The sequence below is a fragment of the Solea senegalensis genome, linkage group LG8, assembly GCF_019176455.1.
Source record: "Solea senegalensis isolate Sse05_10M linkage group LG8, IFAPA_SoseM_1, whole genome shotgun sequence".
Lineage (NCBI taxonomy): Eukaryota > Metazoa > Chordata > Actinopteri > Pleuronectiformes > Soleidae > Solea > Solea senegalensis.
In genome coordinates, this window is record NC_058028.1 from 3,446,326 (window position 1) to 3,469,181 (window position 22,856).

Sequence of the window (22,856 nt, forward strand, 5' to 3'; positions counted from 1 at the left end):
CCATGCCGATTTATGGATTAACAAAATAGTTGAGGATTACTTTAGTAATCGATTTAATAACTGATTTTACTGCAGCCCTGGATTCATTGATTATGAAAATAAGGGTTAGTTTCAGCCATGGAGTGTGAAGGTTTACCTGGGATGAGGCTGTCGTTGTACAACCAGGACGGCAGCATGGGCTGGATGTGCTCTTGTTGTGGGTAAACGCCAACACCTGCTGTCATGCACATGCACACACACATACACAGATACAAGTTAGTTACTAGACCATAATCCTCGCCCAGACATAGGCTTTGCCAAACTGCTTGGCAGCAAAGTCCTACACCTGACGTCTGGAAGGTAGGGCCCAGATGTGACGCTTCCTTCCCTGCACTGAATCACAAACAAACATCTTGACTTCTGAAAAATGTCTGTCTGTGAGCCATTTCCAGATTTATGGAAGCAGGAGTGGAGAAAGAGGAACTAAACTAATCACACTGAGCTAAATAAACTTTTAAAACCCGCTCCAGCTCATTTGTTATGGCACACACTATTTTGTTTACAGCCACTTTGCACATAACCCTCTCATCTGTCTTTAATGAATCTAATTATGGTGAGTCTTTTATGTTTCCCTTGATGACAGACACAAGCAAACAAAAGATTTCAGCACGGGGGAAAAACATGCATAGTCTGCGCCCCCTAGTGGCACCTGCATAGATCCCTGTTAGCGTGCACCACAGGTCATTCTCTGGGAGGAAATATATGAGTAAGCAGCTCATGGAGGTAAGAAAGTTGTTATTGCAGGACAGCGACAGAAACAGTGTCCACTTCCACAAGAGCAGCAAACGCAAGCAGGCGTCTTTAGAAACATTTGTGGAGGAAAGAGCAGAGGAATAAAAGCAGGCGGGAGTTAAGAGCAGAGAGGACATAAAGACAAAAAAATCTAAAATATACCGCCACAGAAACAGCACTTTCCCTAAGTGATCCATTTCTTTTTCGATGACACAGCTCAAAAAGCCCAAAACAAATCTAGAGGTGAAAAGGGGGCATTTTTTTTTAATGGTATTGACCTTAAAGCTTAGGGAGTTTAAAGGTTCAAATATCAAAGAACACAACATTTTAAAGTCTTTTTAACGAGTGACGACCTTCCTTGATGAAAGTGTACCTCAAATGAATGTCTGTGGACGCATAGTGCAACACCGGGCCAGCGAAGATTGCGTAATGCAAAGCTGACTTTGGTGTTTTTGTGGGGAAAACAATCATTTTAAACAACGTACGTGTCGTGTAAAAATAGCGCAATGAATCGCATCCAATGCTAAAATCTGCATTTTGGTAAGGGCAAATGAGAGATCAAAAGGAGGCATTTTAAGGCTCCTTAGGGGGGAAACTATTGTTTCTCTTTACCTTAAAGGTAATATTTACAATAGCACAAGGCCAGTGACGTTGGAATTTACATGAATTCAAAGCTGTAAAGTCTTGACATGACATGACTTGTAAAGAACCCCTGGCAATGTGTGCTCTGTACGAACCTTATTTATTCAAATAGTATACATTATAATGTTTACAGACAGCGAGACAGAATACAGAAATCCAGAACGACAAGGTAAGAAAACGAAAGCAAAAAGGCGAAACCATCTCCAAACACGACAACGGCGGTATAGATGGCCTCAGCCAATGCCAGAGCAAGAAAGAGGTGGGATTTACGACATCATCGTTTTCCCCAAAGTAGCTCATTGGTCATCCACATGAAAAGGCAAGGGTGGTGTTTGGGGATTTTCAAAAAACAAAAGTGTTTCAGTTCTCCCAAAAATGCTGGTTCCAAGCAGATTCACCAAGCCTCGTTTTCATGTGAACAGACCCTTAAAAAAAAAAAGAGGTGAAGAAAATGTCCAGATGCCAAGTAGAGATGAACCAGTTATTATGACCCACAGAGATAGAACAGATTAAGCTGCTTCAAGGAGGTACATGATTATTTTGTCGAGGCTGAATCAAAAGAAAGGAAGAAAGAAAACCAGTGACTTTTTTTCGGGTTAATGTCGCAGCAAAGCAACAGAGAAGAAGAGGGAAAAAGAAGCAGTTAAGTCTAATAAACGGGCACTTCTCTCACCACTTTCACTACTGCTGTGGGAGGAGGAAGAGGAGGAGGAGGAGTCAACACCTGACACCGGGAGTACGCTGGGTGCTGCTGGCACCGGGGCCTCGGGTGGTTTCGCTTGGATGAATAGAGAACTCAAGTCCTTGGGGGCCGCAGCCCAGTTCCTGGATTTAGTGCTGGGTTGAAACTGAGCGGCAACTTTAGCTCTAGGACCCATTTCAGCCAAACTCTGCCTGGATTTAAAGCTAACATGGGCCGTCATATCAGCGGAAAAATCACACGAGGAGAACAGCTTCTGTTCCAGGGATGGGCCTAGAGGGGGTGTGAATGAGGAAGACATGTCTTTATAACAAAGACCCCGTTTCAGACCTGGTCTTAACATACAGTACGTCCAAACCTCCGACCGAAACCAGGCTCTACTCTGACTCGCTTCACTGCGGAAACATAAAAATAAGATTTTAACCACTAGAAAAAAAAAAATCATAAGTGGATCAATGTTAATCGGCACAAATACAAATTCTATTTAATTATAAATAAATAAATCTAATTTAAAAAGAAGAGGCTCAAGAATGTGGTCAGACCTGTACTTGAATTGGATCAAGGATGGATGTTAATACCAGGTCTAAGCGGGGTCCAGGTCTAGGTTCACACAGCCGTTTGGATTTCCTATTTACGTGTAGCTGTTGTTAAAATCTGTGGACTTTAAATGAGTCACAGCAGATCCACACACTTTCAACACTGAAGATCTTTGTCAGGGTCCAATTGGGTTGATGTTTTTATTCTTAATTTATTAGCGTTGTGTATATTTCTTCCTGCACCATGCAGCATTTATTCTGCATTATCTTTTCCTTTAAGAGCACCTTTGACAAACTTGCGACAGTCCTTGAACCCACCACTAAGATTCTTTTTCGTTTTTGGCCTCCTTTAACTGCTCGCATCAGATCGCATTTAACCATTACGTTACGGAAAACAGGTTTAATGTCTGCAATGAAACAAGTTAATTATTAGTTAAATAATAAATAATATTTACTTGTGTTTTTTGAGTTTAGATTATGAGGACGGGAGGAGAGGAGGAGGAGTCAACAAAGCAAAAGACGAGTTACCTTGAAATGCAGAGTGGGAGCTGGTGTTGACAGCAGAGTGTTGGGAGGCAGTCGGAATGGACACACAAGTGGGGAGGGACTGAGGGAGGGACTGTGAGGAAGGGAGTGAAGGTTGGATTTGGTCCTGAGAGGAGAGGTGGAAGTTGGAGGAAGAGAGGGCGTTTTCAGGGCCCCGGACAAAGTCACTAAAGTCGTCATTGTCCTCAGTTAAACCTGTGCTGGGGGCGGGGGGCGGCGGCTGGACGTGGTTCTGAGAGGAGAGGCCAAAGGTGGCGGAGGAAGTAGTGGAGGTGGAGACGGAGGAAGAGGAGGAGGGCAGAGGGAAGGAGGCCGGGCCATCTACAGGCCCCTGAAAGTCACTAAACTCATCATTGTCCTCGGACAAAGGCGGGGGGAGGAAGTGAGTGGTGACAGACGAGTGTGATGGCGATGAGTCTGCAAAAATGAAGACATAATGATGATGGCACGTCTCACACACACACACACACAGCAGTGGAGAATGAATTAATGAGAATTAATTCATTAATTACTGATTCAGTAAAAACTAAAATTGTTAAACATTAAAATTAACGTAACCTTGTATAGACCTGTCATAATAAATGGAATATTAAAGGTCCAGTGTGTAAAATGCAGGTATTTATTCATTAACAAACTTCTAACTGAAGACTACATAGGTTCTTCATCACACGTGCAATAGAAGGATGAAGTGAGGGATAATCTTCTTCTTGCATATATCTGCAACATGCAACTTTAACAATAAATGCTGCTACATTTTACACACTGTCCCTTTAAAGAGAAAATATATGCCAATTATCTAGTGAAATCTTGTGAAGTTGAAGCTTGTTTATTTATAGAAATATTAAGATTTAAAAATGTGTCAACACAGAGATGTGGAAATTAGAGCTTGTTGACAAAAAACCAGACATGGCATGCATTTCTCTTTATGTGATATTTTAGCTTTACATCACTTTTGTCTTTATTTAATCCAAAGTCCAGGGATTTTGGTCAATATTGGACCAATACTCGTCAAATTTATGACCAGGAAGTACAAGTGTTTTAAGGAAAAGGAAATCAAATTTAATAAACAATAAAATGTCAGCAAACAGATGTTGATAGACACAGATGTTAAAAAGACAATACTAAAACAGAATACTGACAAATAAGACAGGTGTACATATGAATTATGAGACTAAAAACAAAAATGAGGTTATGAATCTGTGCTGTATATGGTGTACATGGGATGGGCATGAGTATTTGATTATTCGATTGTTCGCTTCTGGTATAAAAAGACGAGCAGTTTGGATGAAATCATGAAATTTACGAGGTCCCTTGAATGCATCCTGCTCCTCGAAGATCAGGGGTCTCAAATTTAGATGACCTTGAGGCCACAAAGCATCTCGTCTGACAAGCAGGGGGGCAGACCAGTGGAAAAAAAAAAAAAGGTCAACTTTATGGGGGAAAAAAATTAACTATTCAGTCGGTGGGAGGGCAATATGAGCAACTCCATCATGATATCACAATGAAACAATATTAGTAGTAGTAAAACATGATAGATATTTATCAGAATTTCAAAATAAAAGTGTCTGTCAGAAATAACTTGACATTATTTAACATAAAGTGGCGGGCCACGTAAAAGTGAATGAAGGCCTCTGCTGTAGATCGTGCATAAATGATGAAATTTACCAGGGTCTTTGAACACATCTCCTGAGCTCAACACAAAGGGAATGCTGCACTACGTAGAATATTTGTACAATATTTAATACAATGAAATATTCTAATATTTTGGCTGGAAATACCCATCCCTATTGTGTACAGAGTGTCCACAGTGGCTCGTGTGGCTGCCAGTGGCATGACCGTCACGCTGACCTGCCTCTAATCCCATTATTAGCCTGAAATTGAAGGCATTAGAGCAGAGTCACAGTCTCACACACACACACACACACACACACACACACACACACACTGAGCAGATAAACAGGAAAAGGCCATGTGTACTACGACTGGAGTGTTTCAGTGTTTTGTACCTGGCTTCTTTGTCTGTGACGACGGTGTCGGGTGCATCTTTGCGTCTCGGCTGAAGCCGTCCAGGTTGCCTTTGATTGCCTCCAAGGCGTCGTCGCGGCTCTTCTCCCCCGTCTGAGTGAGTGAAGCGCAGCAGAGAATCAAAGAGACCGCAGGGGGAGAGAGGCAGGTGGTGGACGCTGGTACAAATACACTCAGCTGAAATTTGATGCCAACGCAGATTTTATGGAACTGACCACTTTCTGATCACATTTTTTATTGCTTCATTTTGAATTCCTGTGCAACATACCACCATGGTTGCCATGGTAACCCACACACGGGTCAAAGGAAGGCGAATGAACGGAATGTCTCCGTTCATTTCTCCATGCGAGACGAAACGGTGGCGGCTCATTTAAGGATATACATCTGTTGTCCTTTCATCGATTTCGCTCACTTTTTACTACCAAACACTACCAGAGTTGGCGCTGCACACACTGGTGCCCTGAGTAAGTCACCTGTCGGGCAAACTGTTGGACAGATATATGATCAAAAGACGGACAGACCATTGTCTTCTCAATCACATTGTTTGCCATACGAGGGCGCTGATGCACCACTTACAATAACTTATTTCTACTGTTGTCTGACATATGGCGCTTTTTCACTAGTTATATACATATATAACTAGTACACACATATATACATATATATGTATATATATGTGTGTACTAGTTATATATTTAGATAACTAGTGGAAAATGTATATACACACATATAAATACATATATATGTATATATATACATATACATGTACACATATATGTATATTAGTGCTGTCAACATTAATACATTAACGCGTAATGCGACACAAACACACAAACTAGTGACTTGCAAAGCAGTTGCCTTGGGTGTAACTGACAATCGCTGGCTTTCAGCAGTGCTATCCCTAAATACACCAGACTCCCCTTCTAAATATAGAGGTGCAACAAACGATTATTTTTATAATCAATTAATCTGTCGATTATTTTCTCGATTAATTGTTTGGTCCATAAAATATCAGAAAACCTTAAAGCCCACATAGACCGGAAGCTCCAATTAACGCTGCGTTTGTGTGTGTATCTGCGTCATTACCTCGTTTATGAAACCCTAAAGTTTCAGAACAAACAGTTCAGCCACTGCTGAGAAAATAGTGTTGTATTGTTTTCCTGGGCTCTGCGAAGCGGATCGGCACTTCCTTAATTTGATGTCGTCATCAAAAATCCTCACCACTCTTCAACACCATAGCGCCTCCTGGTGCGGGCACTAGTCCGGGCACATCCGGTTGTGTACATTCAACCGCAGAAGAAGAAGAACTACTCTCGTTGTAGCTGCTGAGATGCAGAGCATCCACCGTGCCAGAGGGGGAGCTGTGTATCTGAGAGCTGGCCTATCTATTACGTCACTTCCAGGTACCTGGCCAATCACAGGACAGTGGGAAAGCTCTCGTTGGCTGGCCAATCACAACACAGTCCACGTTCTGGGGGTGTAGTTTTGGTCTGAAACAGCGCGGCTGACGAGAGCGTCAGTGAGGAGATATTTTGATCGGCTCGTTTGCAGCGATTAGGTTTTTAATCATGAAAACAAGTTAATATATGTAAGTAGACCTCCATAACTAACATATATGTGTGATACAAGTCACCTTTAACAAATGTTGATCTGTGTTTGTCAAACAAAATGATGATGTTCTCAAGTGTCTTGTTTTGTCCACAAACCAAAATTATTCACTTTTAATGATTTCTTTGTTATCCAGAGCAAAGAAATTAAGAAAATACTCGCGTTTAAGAAGCTTGAACCATCGGAAATCTTGTTTCAATCATGAAAAAAGCTTCAAATCGATTCATCGATTATCAAAATAGTTGTTGATTAATTTAGTAATCGATGAATAATCGATTCATCGATTAATTGTTTCAGCTCTAGTTAAATATTAACATTTTAGACATTTCCTTTACTAAATGTTGGAGATTAACGCAACGTTTTCAGGATTTTTAAGTCTTTTCAACTGATCTACAGTTCACCATTGTTCACTTTGATTCTCAGTGAGCAGGTACTAAAAAAAATGCCAGGTACCACAGGCACTATCACTGATGAAAAAGCAAGTAAATCGTGCAGCAACTGTGTTGTGGAAAAGCACCATTAGACAACGCTTTGTCCTGTCCGCTTGGTCCTGTTTGTTTGTTTATTTGTAACTTGCATGTATGTACGTATGGTTTGGAGGGGACTGTAGTAATTGAATTGCCCTTTGGGGAGGGGGGGAGGGAGAGAGATTCACCTTGGGTTTGACGCTGCTGAGCAGTCTCAGCTTCTGTTTCTGTTCCTCAAACTGTCGTCTCTTCCTGTCTTCCTCCAACATCTTTTGCTGCTGCTCTAGACGCTTTCTGAAAGGTGCAAAGACAACAGAGAATATTTGGAAAAGAGGACGAAGAAGATTCCACAGAAATTAAACTAAATAAAAGTCTGTTTTCCCACATTAGTTTAAAGTGAGCAGAGTCTCTATGATGAAATAAAAAAAGTCTTACTGATGCTCCTCAGCCATCTGTTTCTGCATGTCAGCTGTGAACTGAGGTCCTGCAGGTCTCATACCCATAAACTGAGGCTGACCCAGGAACTGCATCCCAGGCGCCTGCATCCCAATCGCCATCCCACCCTGTCAGGATTTAGTAAAACATACATGTAAGATAACAAAGAAACAACATTTTCTATATTATTGGTAATAATGATGGAAAAGCGATGTTCAGAACAGGGTTAAGAGACTTTTTCTAAAGGCCTCCATTGTTAAATCAAAGTAACACAATTATCCATTTATTAATTAAAGCAAAATGTATAAAGGAACAAATAGTGGGACTAATTTTATAGAAAATAATCAGTCTAGAAGATAAATAAATAACTCACCTGCATGGTCATGGCTCCAGGATTCATCTGACCCCCAAAGTTCATTCCCATCATGCCTTGCATGTTCGGCTGCATGACAGGAACGATAGGGAAACCCTGCTGTTGTTGTTGCTGCTGCTGCTGTTGCTGCTGCATGGGGACCAGACCTGCGCACACACACACATACTGTATAAATGCAGTCATTGCTTACAGCAGATATGGCTAAATATCACAGCGTGCTCAATAACTGGAAGAAATCTAAAGTAAACTAGGACTGCGCTGTCATGATAGACAAGTCGGGGAGTGCACTTCTAAATCGGCAAAAACGTCTGATAACTTTACGACTATTACGTGTCTAGCTCATTTACGTAGGGTGCAAATGGGCAAAATGGACGCCAACATTCCAAATGGCTGACTTCCTGTTAAGTTGAGGCCATGGTTATGGTCGATCTTTTATGTTCGTCTTGGTCTCCAACATCTTCTCACCAAGTTTCGGGAAATTTGGCTGGCACTTTTTACGATTTTATTAACTAGCATTTTTATTGCTAGCATCAGAATATACTGATATCATACAGCACGTGGACGAGTGAGGTGAAATAAACGCTCCCCGCACGGCAAACCACTGACAACAGGATTTGGAGTAACTTAAATAGGTGCTTATACGCAATTAGAATTCTCGTTTACATTGTAAAATCTACTTATTTTTTGATGCAAGTTTACACAGTTTTGTTTTCATAAACCGAAAAAAATGCTGCTTAAGTTTATTTTATGATGTGGTTTAGGTTTCTCTTTACCTCTTTGTACTGCCTCTACTTTTTTGTCTTCATCAGAAGTAGAAAAACTACTAAATAAATGTGTTTCTGTTTATTTGGTCAACTGCTGATAAACCTGGTGACACGTATTTGGGTGATAACTGCAGAGTAACTCACCTTGAGGCGGCCCCAGACCTCCTCCAACAGGATACATGAAACTAGGAGGGAGAATAAAAATTAAAAATCAGACTAAAGCATGAGCTCAGATGAAAGGTTTTCTTCTCTTCTAGTCTGTGAGATCAACAAACAGCTTCAATCCCCCGCTAGTGATGCTTCAAAATGTTTATTTTATGTCAGAACTGAGAGAGAATGCCAGAACTGGTGGCGTTTTGTTTCCACGGGCGACTTGGACTCTTGTCACAGTCTGGGCCTTTAATCGGTGGAGGTCTCTCCAAAATCAACGGAGTCTGTTCTCCGAGCCGAGCCAAACCACACACAGGCCTTCAGCTATTTGTCAAATCACTTATTACAGCTCGCGTCTTCAGGCTGGAACTGACGAGGCATGAACAAACGATAACAACGAGCCAGCTGGGCCTTCCTTTGCTTCCCTGAGACGGCAGCACGTCGACTTTCACCCTCCACAACCTCGAGATGCAGGGAGGGACTTAAAGCTGTAGTGCGCAACTCGCATGGAGTCAACAAATGTCCATTATTTTTAAAACACTGGTCAAAGGGGCTCTCACACACAATAAAGGGGTCATGTGGCAAAGTTGCATTCCCGTGCTGCACACGGGAAGTGTTTGTTTGTTTTATGTCGAGACAGAGGAGAGGCGACAGACGACTGTAAACAGGCCGGCGTTTGACTGAAAAGACAAAGGAGCGTCCACGAAAAGTTTCAGAAGTCTTCAGCAGTTTGATGAGATAAAGGTGTCAAACTTGTGGCCTGCAAATCACACCCGGCTCGCCAATTATGCCGATTACATGTGGCCCAAAACATGGCCTGCTGCCTCCAAGGGGTGAGCAACATGATGATATTCCATCACGATACTGCAATAAACTAAAATTATGATGATTATCTCACAGAATTTCAAAGTAAAAGTTTTTGTTTTGACATTGAATTATGTAATATGGAATAAAAAATGTAAAAGTACATTATGTGTTGTAATTAAAACACTAAACATGCTTGTGTATATAATCTAATGTTGAATGTAACACATAATTATGTGTTGTTAATATCATTATTGCTAAAAAAACACAAAACATTGTACTATAAGTAACGGGCCGCATTAAATCGATTAGGGGTCCCAAATTGGCACACGGGCCATGAGTCTAAGACCTCCGTGACGCAATATAGACAGAATTGAATTGTAATCATATTTGCTAGCAATATTATTTTGATAGTAGTATTTCTAGACATTTGGTTTTCATTATCGCATATACTGTATGCAAGATTGTTAAGTGTTTTAATTACAGTTGGCCACTTTATTTACTTAATTATCAATTTTTGATAATAGATTTATTGTATGCATTATATATATTTATTTTTTAATTATGAAATATACACCATTCCATATCAAAGCAAGCACTTTAACTTTGAAATTCTGTGAAATATCACCATCCCCCATCTCAAGGCTCATCCTCTCTGCCCACCCCTGCTCTGCTGCTGTATACATACAAACATTCCCTCAGTGAGGTCTGATAGTTTTGTTTGACAGAGCCTGTTTTCACACAGCACACAAATAAAAGTTGACCAAAGAGAAGCAGAATAATATCAACAACAACAAAAGTTACGCACTGCAGCTTTAAAGTAGGTATGTCCCGATACAACTTTTTCACTTCTGATACGATATCAGCCTTGAGTATTGGCCGATACCGATACCGAGATCGATACGATATCAGCACGAATCATAAATACTTCAATTACTTATTTTATAGTGTGGAATGTTAGAATAGGCTTGATCAAGTGATATTACTTAAACAGAGAACAGTCAGCAAAAAAACCAGACCCATTAATACATTTACATAAATGTTAACCTTTAACATAAGAATATTACATTTTTTGACATGTTAATTTCATACAGTCTATTGTTAATTTCATCAAGTGCTAATGGGGGTGTTTTCAGAGCACCCGTGTTTCACAGGTAACAGCGTATCTTCAGAGAACACCCGCCTTGTTTTCACTATTTTGGATTAGCCCAACCCACTCAGGGTGAGTGACTCATCCCGCAGGTAAACCCGGAGCCTGGCCCTGCAGACGTACTTAGTTCCGTGTGTGGAGCTTCAGGACACATTTAAAGCACAGAAAGCTCTTGGCATGGCTTGTTTTTGGGGTATAATTAACAAACGGTGGCTGTTGAAAGTCGACAGGTGGCGCTGGTTTATGTTGTTTTAGCAGCTCGCCTCAGGATGAGCTAGCGTGGTGCTAACGGCTAGCTCGCGTTCGCTGTGCAGCTTCCTAGCCTCTGAAAATAGCAGTAGCACAAACACGCTGTTGTTGTGATCATGTGGGCTCTACATGCATCCAACACAACAGGCACTGCTGGATAGAAGTGCTGGAATGGACTGCTTGTATCGGAGCGCTTATATCGAGATTTTAGAGGCCGTCCTATATAATCCGATACCCGTTTTTTGGCTGATATCGGACCGATATCTGATATCAATATCGGATCGGGACATCAGTACTTTAAAGTGAATATTTCAGAAACTCGATAGAGTGAAAAGTCATTTCCACGGCAGCCAAGTGGAGAAAAAATAGATGAAAGCTAAATTAGTTTTTCCAAGTCATCATTTCCAAGTCGTAATCTGCTTTGTGTGAAATGTGCAGCTTAAAGAGCTTTTATTGGAGAAGTGCTGCTGTGCTGCGTTCTGCTGCAGATATCAGGTCATAGCAGAGCAGAGCGGCAGATTAACATAGAGAGGGATAAGCTGTGACAGCAGCTGTGTGGACGCCAGCGTCTTTGTCCTGTAATCAACACAACTGTGGACGAGTGGGAGACAAAAATACAGAGGCTCTGTTGTCTTCGTTATCGCCCAAGGACACCAAGCTAACATTTGCAGCTGCAATGATTCATTCATTCATTTCATAATCAAATTAATCGTCAATTGTTTGTCCCTGTAAATTAATATTGGGCCATAAAATGTCAGGAATGGTTGATTATTGTCAAATGATGGTGTTTCTTAAATGTTTTGTTTTTGTACACAAACCAAGAATGATTCCAGTTTGAATGATTTCTGTTACATGGAGCAAAGAAAGCAGAACAGCTGAAAAATCAGAGGAACTTGTTTTAATTAAAAGGTATAATTACAGTTAAAATTCCCACTTTAAAATTAAATATTCAAATAGCATTTTTGCTTACATTTCTTTTGGTTTTTGACCTATTTCATATCTATATACATGGTCTGTTTCATGTAAAGGCTGCAAAAACCATGTGAACTGTCAAAATTGGAAACTTTCCATTGGAATTAACGAGAATTGGAAAGAAGTGGAAATGTTCAACATTTAAGCTTAGGAACTTAAATATATTTAGTAAATAACAATGTAGCATAATCTGTGGCTAAAAAAATTGAATATCAATGTTATTCCTCAATCACAAGCACATGTTTCTGTGTTTCCAGTGAGTAGAGCAGTTTAGTTTGGTACAGTATAGTACGTATTTTTCCATTAGGAATAGAACCACAAAAAACTAGAGCGGCAACTGAAGGTTATTTTCACGATTAATCGAGTCATTGTTTGGTCCATAAAATGTCAGAAAATGTTAAAAAATGTCCATCAGTTTTTGTCAAACCTGGAAATGATGACGTTCTCAAGCGTCTTGTTTTTGTCCACAAACAAAAATTATTCAGTTTTTGAAGATTTCTTTGTTATAAGAAAATATTCACATTTAAGAAGCTGGAAAATCTTGTTTTAATCATGAAAAAAAAAAAACATTATTCGATGGTCAAAATAGATGACGATTAATTTAGTGATTGATTAATCGAGTAATTAATTGTTTCAGCTCTAGCCCCAACCATTCCTTTTTTTGGTAAGGAATATTTCACTCAACATTCATGTTTTGGTGTTCAATGAAAGAATTAAGCAAAGTTCTACTCACAAATTAACCTGTCATGTTTTTGCTTGCACGTCTGTGTATGACAAAACTAAATGTTTATATCTGTACATGACACAGTTTCTTTAAGTTATACAACATTCCCTTTTGTAACCTGAACATAAATACAATAGTTTACTTTAAAATACTGTACACACAGTGATTGACATACAATGTAGATTGTAGGAGACAGACCAGGGATGTTATGGTATCATTTTTAACATTAAACGGTTTTATTTAACCAGGTGGAGGAAAAAAAGAATATCAACTAAATATATACCATCAGCTGCTCTGATTTCTAAAAAAAAAAAAAGAACCAGCATCAGCCACAGAAAATCCCACATGGTTGACCTCGACTACAGAATAAGACATTCATTGTGATACAATGGAGCATCATGAGACATTCAGTAGGTCATCCGTCGGTGAGTCTTCCGAGTACAAAGAAATCTGCACAATTGAGCCATGACGACCTTGTCATATAGAAATCATGCATCTCTGTCACACGCTCACGGGTTTACACTCACATGACGCAAAAGTAAGCGATAAAAACAAATCGACTTAAGTGGTAAAAAATAAAGTGATTTATTTACTTACTTTCATTAACGTGTATGAATAATACTGATACTTTCACTACACCACTGCGCCACCTCCTGGTTTTCCACCAAAATTATCCAAATCATTATTTCATTCACATCACGTATAGTTTTGGAATGATGGATGAGAGAGGGATTTAAATGTTCTGCAGGAAACGAAATGAGCAATACAATCCTTTTTCTCTGTGGATCATCAATGGAAGTTAAAGTTCGGAAACTAATATATAACAAATTCTCACATTCTGTTGATTTCTAGACAAAAACACAATCAACCAGTGTCGCTACAGTGGTTATTTGTGTGTAATTTCACTTCCAGAATCCATCCAGACATCAGCAGAATAAAAAAAAAGATCAGCAGCTCTTTCTCACTGTCCACACAGTCAGACGTGACGTCTTTGGTTTCACCTGTCAGATCAGTATCACCTGCGTCGTCAGGAGACTCAGAACGTGAGGATCTATTATTAAAGCTGCTCCAGTTCAGTCCATGAAAAACACATGAGGCTTTTCTTCCTCCTCCTCTGCCACTGCAGAACAACATCTTACAGCTTCAATAAAATACTTTTTAACTCCTACCTCACATACTGTGAAGACAGAGAGGAGTATGTATGTGGTGTGTGACGGGGTTTGTTATGTAATCGAATAAAGACGTGTTAACAAGAGGTAAATAAAGGCTACCCCAACAAAAAAATTCGAACTAAAATAATCAGAATTCACAACCAAACTGTTATAATTGTTAAAGTATGCAACTTTTTTGTTTTAAAAGATTCATAGACATAAAAAGACACGGCTTTCTGCCCGTGTAAACTTTAAGAAAATAAAATATTTTGATAATCGATTAATCAGTTTGAGTGGGGGGTGGTAATAATAAAACAAAAATTCTCTCGCAGCCCATCTGTGGGTCCCGACCCAGTGCTTGAGAACCCTTAACATAGACTGATTGTTGACTTTCTAGACGGCATTTGCAACAATTGGCTTCCTTGACGATGGTACCGATTATGAAATATCCACCAAAATAATCTACTTATTGAGAGAATTTTATCGCAATGCACAAGTAGGGATGGAAATCAGTATCGGTCTGATACTGGTCAAAATCACTAGATTGGATATTGGACAGATAAAAATATAGAATCCGATCGCATGCTTCACTGCACACACAGTTAAAATATAAATAAATATCAGAAAAAGTATTTTGGGGGGGCTGTTTATTTCTTTTTTTGGGGAGCACAATATTTGTTACGTTGTTGGAGAACCATGTCTTTGAAATGACTCAAAGTTCATAAATGACTGTATCGGAATAATATCGGTATCGGAAGATACTTGAGGTTTTGCTATCGGTATCGGACACAAAAAAGTGGTCTCAGGACATCCCAATGCACAATATTATTGTGTATCGTTTGGTCTCTATTGCGGACTCTAGCATTTCTACCCTATGTGAATGATGCCGCTTTTTATCGCAATGTCTGGTAATATCGCATATTCACATATATCATTCACATCCCTACATTAAAAAAAGTAAAAAATAAGCTCTTTAAAAACGATCTGTCATACCTTCACATAACATGAACCCCATGTTCTTAAACACTGCCCACTTTTACTGACACAATACAAGGCTAGTATAGCTAAGTTATTAGCAAAATATCTCTTCCAAGTATGATAACTTCAGGAAATGAAACCTTTTGTATAATTTATTTCGAAATAAATGTCTCATTAATCATTAGTTATCAAAAGAGCAAGAGATATAATAACCTATACAGAGAATAGAGTGAGTGTGTTAATATTATGATATTGTCATGAACATAATGTGTAAATATTATTAATATTACAAAATTGATAGTGGTCCACTCTGGTAGCACAATAATTTATTGGTTATCAGTTGATTGATTGTTAGACTCTTTTCTTTTTTCTTTTAATCAAACAAATAATAAGCTTTTTCAGTTCCTTACATGTGAATTTCATTTTTTTTGTCCTTCATGACAAAGAAACCAGGAAAACCGATTTTCTTTGATGACAAACTAAAGAGACATTGTTGATTTAAATTAGGGAAGCATGATATTGTCGCTATAATATCAGTATCTGCATATATTAGCTTTAAAATAGATTATCAGATATCAGCAAACACGCCTGCTGATGACTATTGATAACAACAGTAGGCTAAATAGACTGCTAGAAAACATATATTTACATCTGCTACGAAAAATATAATGTTAATTTATCTACAGAATTGACTAGATTGCCTATGCAATATATCGGTATTGGCCCAAGCACTCCCGATACATCAGCATATCGGATATCGAGAAATAGCCTAATATCGTGTTTCGTTATTTTAAAGGTTTAGACACTTTCTCACACCTTACAGACCCAACAATTGAGCGATTAATCGAGGGGGGGAATAATCGGTTAGTGCGTAACAGCCCAGTGACAGGGAGAGGCAGGAACAGCGAGCTAACGTTAGCTGTGACACCTGACAACCGGCCAGCTCATCAGCACACACACACCAACAATAAAAGCAACCCGGGCACTTGCGCCGCGTTTACAGCTCTCCCCCCGAGACCGAAGCGCTTTTCACGGCTTCCTACGTCGCAAACACGGACGATTTCTCGACGGAGAGTTGATTTAAAAAGAGGTTTAAAATACCTGCTGCCTCCTCCAGATCCTGGCCGCAGCGCCATCTTGAAACCAGCCAGTCACTCGTAGCTGGGTGACGTCAGCAGTGACGAGAGGCACGATGGGAGTTTGAGTCCTGGGTTTGTGCTGTCAGGTAAACAGATACGTACTGTGACGTCAGTGATGATGACGACGATGATAACGGCGATAAATGGTACAGAAAGGTACAGAAAATGACGTTTCTGTGAAACTATTGAAACCATTTTTTTATGGCAGCTCTTAGTAGAGCTTGTCATAATAAAAAGTAAATTAAATAAAAATACAAAAACAAAGAGAACTCATTAAAAAAAAGAAACATAAATATAAAGTAAAATATGTGAAGATATTTCATATCATCATATAACGATATGACATTTTTTAATTATAATTACTTTTCTATATATTTTTTGTCTTTATTTTTTAATTTTCTGTCAAAATAAACGTCACTTTAGCCTCCAGATGTCTCATGACTTGTGCTGTGTTCCATTTACAACAGAAATCGGAACTGAGATTGATGTCACCTCTGCATTGATCAAGTTCCATGTGAGAAGTCAGAATAAAGCATGGATGCAGATGTATCGGGATATCCATTATTAGCAATTATTAGCAATAGTCGGAAATCTAACTTAAAGCAGCTTACCTGTCTTCAAGTGGGAAATTCCGACCTACAACTACAACACGCCATTAGTTTGCTCACGCTGCCATGTCAGCAGGAAAGTGGTTCAAAATTCAATTTACTGCCAAAATTGCGTCGTTGGGGCTGTGTGACGTTAGCTACCTGAGCTCTGTACACGAATAACAATAATTCCACAATTATTTCACTCTGCAAACGTGTAACACTTAACTTCTGCCACTGGAGGGTGACATTTCTCATATGTCTGAAAATAATCAGCCACTATTTCTACACAGATAGGAAATACTTTCATTATTAGTTCTCTTTGTTATTCTCCATTTTATGTACACGAGGATAAGATAAGTCTATGAAGACAAAATAATGGTCATTTATCAACTACTAATATGAATAATGCCAGTCACAATAATAATATGTACTGTGGAAATATTGTCATTGTCCCTTTAAACCTTCTGTAGCCGCGAACTTTAACGAATCGCGATGTTTTTCTTCACGTATTATTATTATTAATACTACTACTAATAATAATAATTTAGGTTTTATACGTCATTTCCGCGGACTACAGCTCTCAGTTCCCCCTCCTCGCCGACGGAAGGCGTCGGTAAACAAATCAAGCGCTCTATCAACTCTGTCGCGGTCACGTGACGTGAACGGTGTGCACTGTTCGGCGGGTTTTCACGGCTGACAACTTCCCCTAAAATCCTGTTCAGCTCAAGGTACAGTTCACAAGATATTATATTAAGTCGTTTCACATTTACACGCGTGTTTTTCTGTGCACCGTTGTTACGCCGTGGAAGGAGCGTTTGGTTTGTCATACGTGTCATCCAGGGTTGTGAGAAAACTTAAGAAAGTCCGGTAAATCTCTTGTCATTTCTGAGGATTTTGCTCAGGTTTTTAAACTCCAGAATGATGATTAAACTGTGTTTTTATTCACATGGTACAAACGTGTATCTCTGCCAACTGATGAGTGAGCATTTTGTTGAAGCTAATTAAAGGTTAAGTGTGTAAAAGTAAGTTAGTTATCTAAAAATGAGGCTGCAAATTGCATTGATTTAAAATGACTCCTTGCTCATGCTTCTCTTTCCCAAGAGCGTCAGGGAACTATGGTGGCCTTTACATGCCAGAAAGGATGTCAACATCAATGTAGCCACAGCTTTTTTTTAAAGGTATTACTTTTTAAGTTTGCAAAATGTAAAAATGTAGCCTAGTAAGATAAGATCGTAATTATCAGTATTGTGTAGTTAGCTAATGCACGCTCTGCCTTGTTTGTTCCTGACGCCACAAGATGGCTGACTCAAGAATTTTACCTTAAGAAAATATAAAATTCTAAGGCTACAGTGACCAATCATTTTTTTATTTTAAAAACTCAGATACTAGTTAATCTGATTACTGAAACAGGTGCTACTTTAGAGGCTTGTAAGTTATTGAAACGAAAATATTTTGCCATTATATTTGTGTAAAAAAACCCACATTTTTGCTTTACAGTAAATATGCATCGGGTAATCACGAGAGATAACAATAACTTTGGCTTGTAGGAGGTGTTGTGGTAACAAGATAAGACCTTTATGTAAAGAATACATGTCTGATAATTATTAATATCATAAATCCTAAATTAGTAGGCCCTAAAAAAATATCTATAGATAGATATCATAATCTCAATATTGATTAACATAACTGCAAAGCCCTTTTTAATAGTTATTTAAATCTGAATATACAGACATCAATACCTTTATTATTAACAAAACTAAGAACATATGTTGACCATTGAAATAAAGTGGATTTAATAAAAAGGGACACATTTTTTACAACCTTCTCCTAGGTGCACCTGTAATACCTTAAAGGCCCACTAGAGGGCCACAGCCCCCAATTTAGGAAGCTCTGTGCTTTTGCAATTACTAGTAAAAATTGAATTATTTTCCCCTGCAAAACAAATATGTATCCCTAAAATAAGGACATTCATAGTGTGCTTTGCCAATCACAGTAATCTGATATAATCTCTAGATCTAGGGTAAAAAAATAGATCTAATGGTAAACAATGTTAAATATTGAAACTGTCACGTTTGTCTTTATAGCCTTTGAGAGATGCCACCGAAGAAAAAGGCCCAAGTGGTTAAAAAAACAGCAAAGTCAGGTAAGCAAACCAAAACGCTGACTCATAATTACCAGAGGTTGACCCATTAATTGTTAAGTTGATTAATCAGGCGGATATTTTATATTATTTATTTATCAACCTGTTATTAAATGTAGTCTTTGTTCTTAGAAACTTGATAAATGTTGCAGATTTGCTAAAAACGCTCAAAAGTTAATTTCTTTAGTTTTTTGATGACCTGTTTCAAAAGAAATTTACATTAATTAATATTAATATTTCTAAAAAATTGTCATAGAAAAACCCCACATCAGTCGACTTTTAATAATGGCTGTTAATGGTATTTTATTTATTATTATTTTATGTATTGTTATTTTAAATTGTGTTGTAATTAGGACTGAAACGATTAATTGATTACTAAATGAATCGTCAACTATTTTGATAATCCATTATTCGGGGTGTTTTCTAAAAAATTAAAACCACTTTCTGTGATTTTTCAGCTTCTTAAATATGAATATTTTCTTGTTTCTTTGCTCCATATAAGTGTGAAATTATTCAAAGTGAATCATTTTGGTTTGTGAGAACGTCTTCATTTCCAGGTTTGACAAACAATGATCGCTATTTTATGACGTTTTATGCACTAAACGTTTACTTGATTAATGGAGAAAATAATCAACGGATTCATTGATTATGAAAATAATCGTTAGTTGCAGCCCTAGCTGTAATGAATTTGTTGCTTCTTTTAAATTGTTGCTTTAACGTTGCAGAGAAGGGCGATGACGGTGAAACAGCGCCCTCTGGTGGTAAGAGGAAAACTGCAGCTTCTGTTGACCGTGGAGGAAATAAACAGAAGATTCCATCATCATCAGCTGACTCCTCTCTGCACTGCCATTGGCTGATGAAGTCTGAGCCCGAGAGTCGCTTTGAGAACGGGATCGATGTAAAGGTACAGAGACGTCTCCTCACGACATACAATATGATAATACGAAGGCTATGATATGAGACATGGTGGAATTTATTGTGAAAAATTATTAATTATAATCCGACACAACATTTACCCATGTGATGTTATTGTCTCAAGACTATCATCATTGCATTTGCTGAACTGATACACGCGATGGTAAAGTGAACCTGACTGTTTTTACACTCTATCACGCTTGTATGATTTCCCCCCGCGATTTACACAGAGGAGCTAATGTGGCTATCACTCTGTGGCCCTACGTGTCCGGTGGTGAAAATACAAGCTGGATCGCGGTTTACCGGTCCACACCGAACCGTGTCAAGCTGAACTGCGCTGCTACTGATGTTGGAAACAAAACTTTAGACTTGTATATCAACGGCATTGCCCGTTATAAACCAAAAAGTGATATATTTTAATCTTGTGCAATGAAGATAATTATTTTGTTGAAACACACTGAACACGTACGATTGTCTTATGTCTTTATACGACATTTAAATGTAGATTTTTTTTAAAAATGACCTTTGATTTGCTTTCAGTAAGTTGATAAGTTGTGGATTTATTGTTGCAGTTTTACTGTTTATGAATGAATGGATGAATGGATGGTTGAATGGGTGGGTTCACTCTGCAGTTTGGAATCGAGGATCTGAAGAAGCTGCCTGATCAGACCGGCTGCTGGGACGGAGTCCGAAACTACCAGGTGAGATTTATGCTTTACCGCCTCATGTTTGAAGACGATGTTTAGGAGACGGACGAGAAAGACGAGGTGAGGGCGTAAACTAACGTCATCTTCTGTGAACCTGCAGGCACGGAACTTTATGAGGCAGATGAAAGAAGGACAACTGGCTTTCTTTTACCACAGCAACTGCAAAGAGCCGGGGATCGCAGGACTCATGAAAGTAAGGGTTTACTTTAAAATAAGGCCTTTTTTTAGATCATTTAGTCACATTTTAAGTCGCAGCTTCTTGGCGATATCCAGATGTTTTTCTGTCTTTCTGTCCTCTTAAGATCGTGAAGGAGTCTTACGTGGACCACACGCAGTTTGACAGGAAAGACGTCCATTATGACGCCAGCAGCAAACCAGAGAACCCAAAGTGGAGCATGGTAAACATAATTATGATATCCTTCATTTAACATTTAAATAAAGACAAGGAAATACAGCAGGAGTGATCTTAAAAATGCGAGGTAATAATAAGTGTAATTTTAAGATCACGTCATATCATGTGATCATAAACGGTGGATTATATTTTATTTCGGTGTACAGTATCGTCACTCTCAAACTTCTCATGAGTCCAGAGAAAAAGACCTGTGTGCAGCTTCATATCCACATACATAAACTAAAAATATTTACATTATATACATATATGACACGATATCACAGTCTTAGTTCAACAGGTAGAGTTTCTGATAATAAACATAAACCATTTACACCCTGTAGAAAAATTAGCTGTATGTTTTGGACTCTTAAGTAGAATTTTAAGTAGATTTTAGAACTATAGGTTGATTATAAGGAGATTTAGGAACTATAAGTAGAATTTTGAGTAGATTTTGGGACTATAAGTAGAATTTTAAGTAGATTTTGGAACTTATAATTTGAAACTATAAGTACATTTTGGAACTATAAGTGGAATTTTTAAGTCTTTACTGTGTATTGTCACTCTCAAACTTCTCATGAGTCCAGAGAAAAACGACCTGGATGCAGCTTCATATCCACATACAGTATATCTATATGTATATATAGACAAAAAAATATACACATTATATATACACAATACTTTTTAACCTCACCTCCTCAAGATGAATGTAAATGAAGTCTGGACACTTTGTCTTCTCCCATCTCAGGTTGACGTCCAGTACCAGAGAACGATGAAGCGTTACATTCCTCTCTCCGAGCTGAAGAAGTACCACCTGCAGCATCGAGACAAAGGCGGTCCTCTGAAGGACATGGCCCTTTTTACTCGGGCCAGACTCTCAGTGCAGCCTCTCACCACCGGTACGTAAAAAATAAACACTGTCTGTTAATAACTCTCCAAGCTGTCCTCAGAAATAGAGAGTTCCAACTACAAATAGAACCCACCATTAGAACTGTAGAGGGCAGCATTTCACCTCTCAGTGTACAACCTGAGAAAACATTTTTGACTGGATAAGAAATGCAAGGGAACACTGAGCGGGTACTGCTGTGTAATAATAATAATAATAATAATAATTCAGGTAGTGCCCTGTTGAAGACTGTGGTTCTTTTTCTCTTTACAGAGGAGTTTGACTTTGTCCTCAGTTTGGAGGACAAAGAGCCACTGTGAGGACGTGACGTCCTCAAACTGCAGCTTTTGTGATGCTCACTTTCTTAATTCTATATACATAATAAATGCATTTTTTGTCACATGACATGACACCTTCTATGGATTTCTTTATCTTGCTCTGAATGACACACACTTATGATACATCAGAAACCCAGGAATAAGGAGTTAATGTTTGTAAGATTTAGGGGCTGCAACTAATTGAAAAATGTCTAATAGTTGTTTGGTCCAAAAAATGGTCAAAATGTTGATTAGTGTTTTCAAAACCTGAAAATCATGATGTTCTTAAATATCCTGTTTTGTCCACAAACCAAAATGATTCAGTTTTACTGATTTCTTTGTTATACGGAGCAAAGAAACCAGAAAATATTCACATTTAAGAAGCTGAAAACCATTAGACTAAGACTAAGAGGATGTATGGGCCACTTGTGGCCAGGCAAGGAGGCCCTAGCCTGGGTAGGACAGAGGATGGAGCCCCCTGGGGCCAAAAAGTGACAAACGTGGAGCTCCATGGATCCTAAGGGTTACGCAGGACTTGTGTGGCCGGGCAACAGCCTGGGCCAGAGAGTCAACAGAGTCCCCTGGGGTGGAGTGGAGCTCCAGGGAGGAAAGGGGAACATGACAAGCTTGTGTCCGGGCAGGGGAGGCCCTAGCCTGGGTAGGAGAGTGGTCAGAGTCCCCTGGGGCACAGTGGAGCTCCCTCTGTTCAGGGTCATCACATTCATTTCT

General features: G+C 38.9%; 2 protein-coding genes across 9 annotated transcripts in view; one reads left to right on the forward strand and one right to left on the reverse strand.

Moving 5' to 3' along the window:
• The window catches only part of synrg (synergin, gamma), a 45,549-nt gene extending 29,321 nt beyond the window's left edge, over positions 1–16,228 (reverse strand). For 2 of the 6 annotated variants that reach the window (XM_044031291.1, XM_044031289.1), the window contains exons 1-9: positions 16,147–16,228; positions 9,012–9,052; positions 8,104–8,249; positions 7,731–7,858; positions 7,484–7,589; positions 5,202–5,313; positions 3,178–3,612; positions 2,087–2,386; positions 137–217 (exon numbers count right to left, since the gene is read on the reverse strand). In XM_044031291.1, coding sequence (XP_043887226.1) covers positions 137–217; positions 2,087–2,386; positions 3,178–3,612; positions 5,202–5,313; positions 7,484–7,589; positions 7,731–7,858; positions 8,104–8,249; positions 9,012–9,052; positions 16,147–16,181 — 1,384 coding nt within the window. In that variant the 5' untranslated portion in view covers positions 16,182–16,228. The remainder of the gene's footprint in view (positions 1–136; positions 218–2,086; positions 2,387–3,177; positions 3,613–5,201; positions 5,314–7,483; positions 7,590–7,730; positions 7,859–8,103; positions 8,250–9,011; positions 9,053–16,146) is intronic. The other 4 variants (XM_044031290.1, XM_044031293.1, XM_044031292.1 and 1 more) reach the window with 4 other exon arrangements.
• Positions 16,229–17,417: 1,189 nt separating this feature from the next.
• thyn1 (thymocyte nuclear protein 1) lies at positions 17,418–22,215 on the forward strand. 3 transcript variants are annotated; one of them, XM_044031295.1, is made up of 8 exons: positions 17,418–17,502; positions 18,859–18,917; positions 19,640–19,818; positions 20,462–20,530; positions 20,637–20,729; positions 20,839–20,934; positions 21,673–21,823; positions 22,084–22,215. In XM_044031295.1, the coding sequence occupies exons 2-8, from the start codon at positions 18,869–18,871 to the stop codon at positions 22,128–22,130; spliced, it is 684 nt and encodes a 227-aa protein (XP_043887230.1). In that variant the 5' UTR covers positions 17,418–17,502; positions 18,859–18,868; the 3' UTR covers positions 22,131–22,215. The 3 variants fall into 3 exon arrangements, with proteins under 3 accessions (XP_043887230.1, XP_043887231.1, XP_043887233.1); XM_044031296.1 differs by lacking the exon at positions 17,418–17,502 and adding an exon at positions 17,524–17,641; XM_044031298.1 differs by lacking the exon at positions 17,418–17,502 and adding an exon at positions 17,524–17,628.
• Positions 22,216–22,856: the final 641 nt, after the last annotated feature.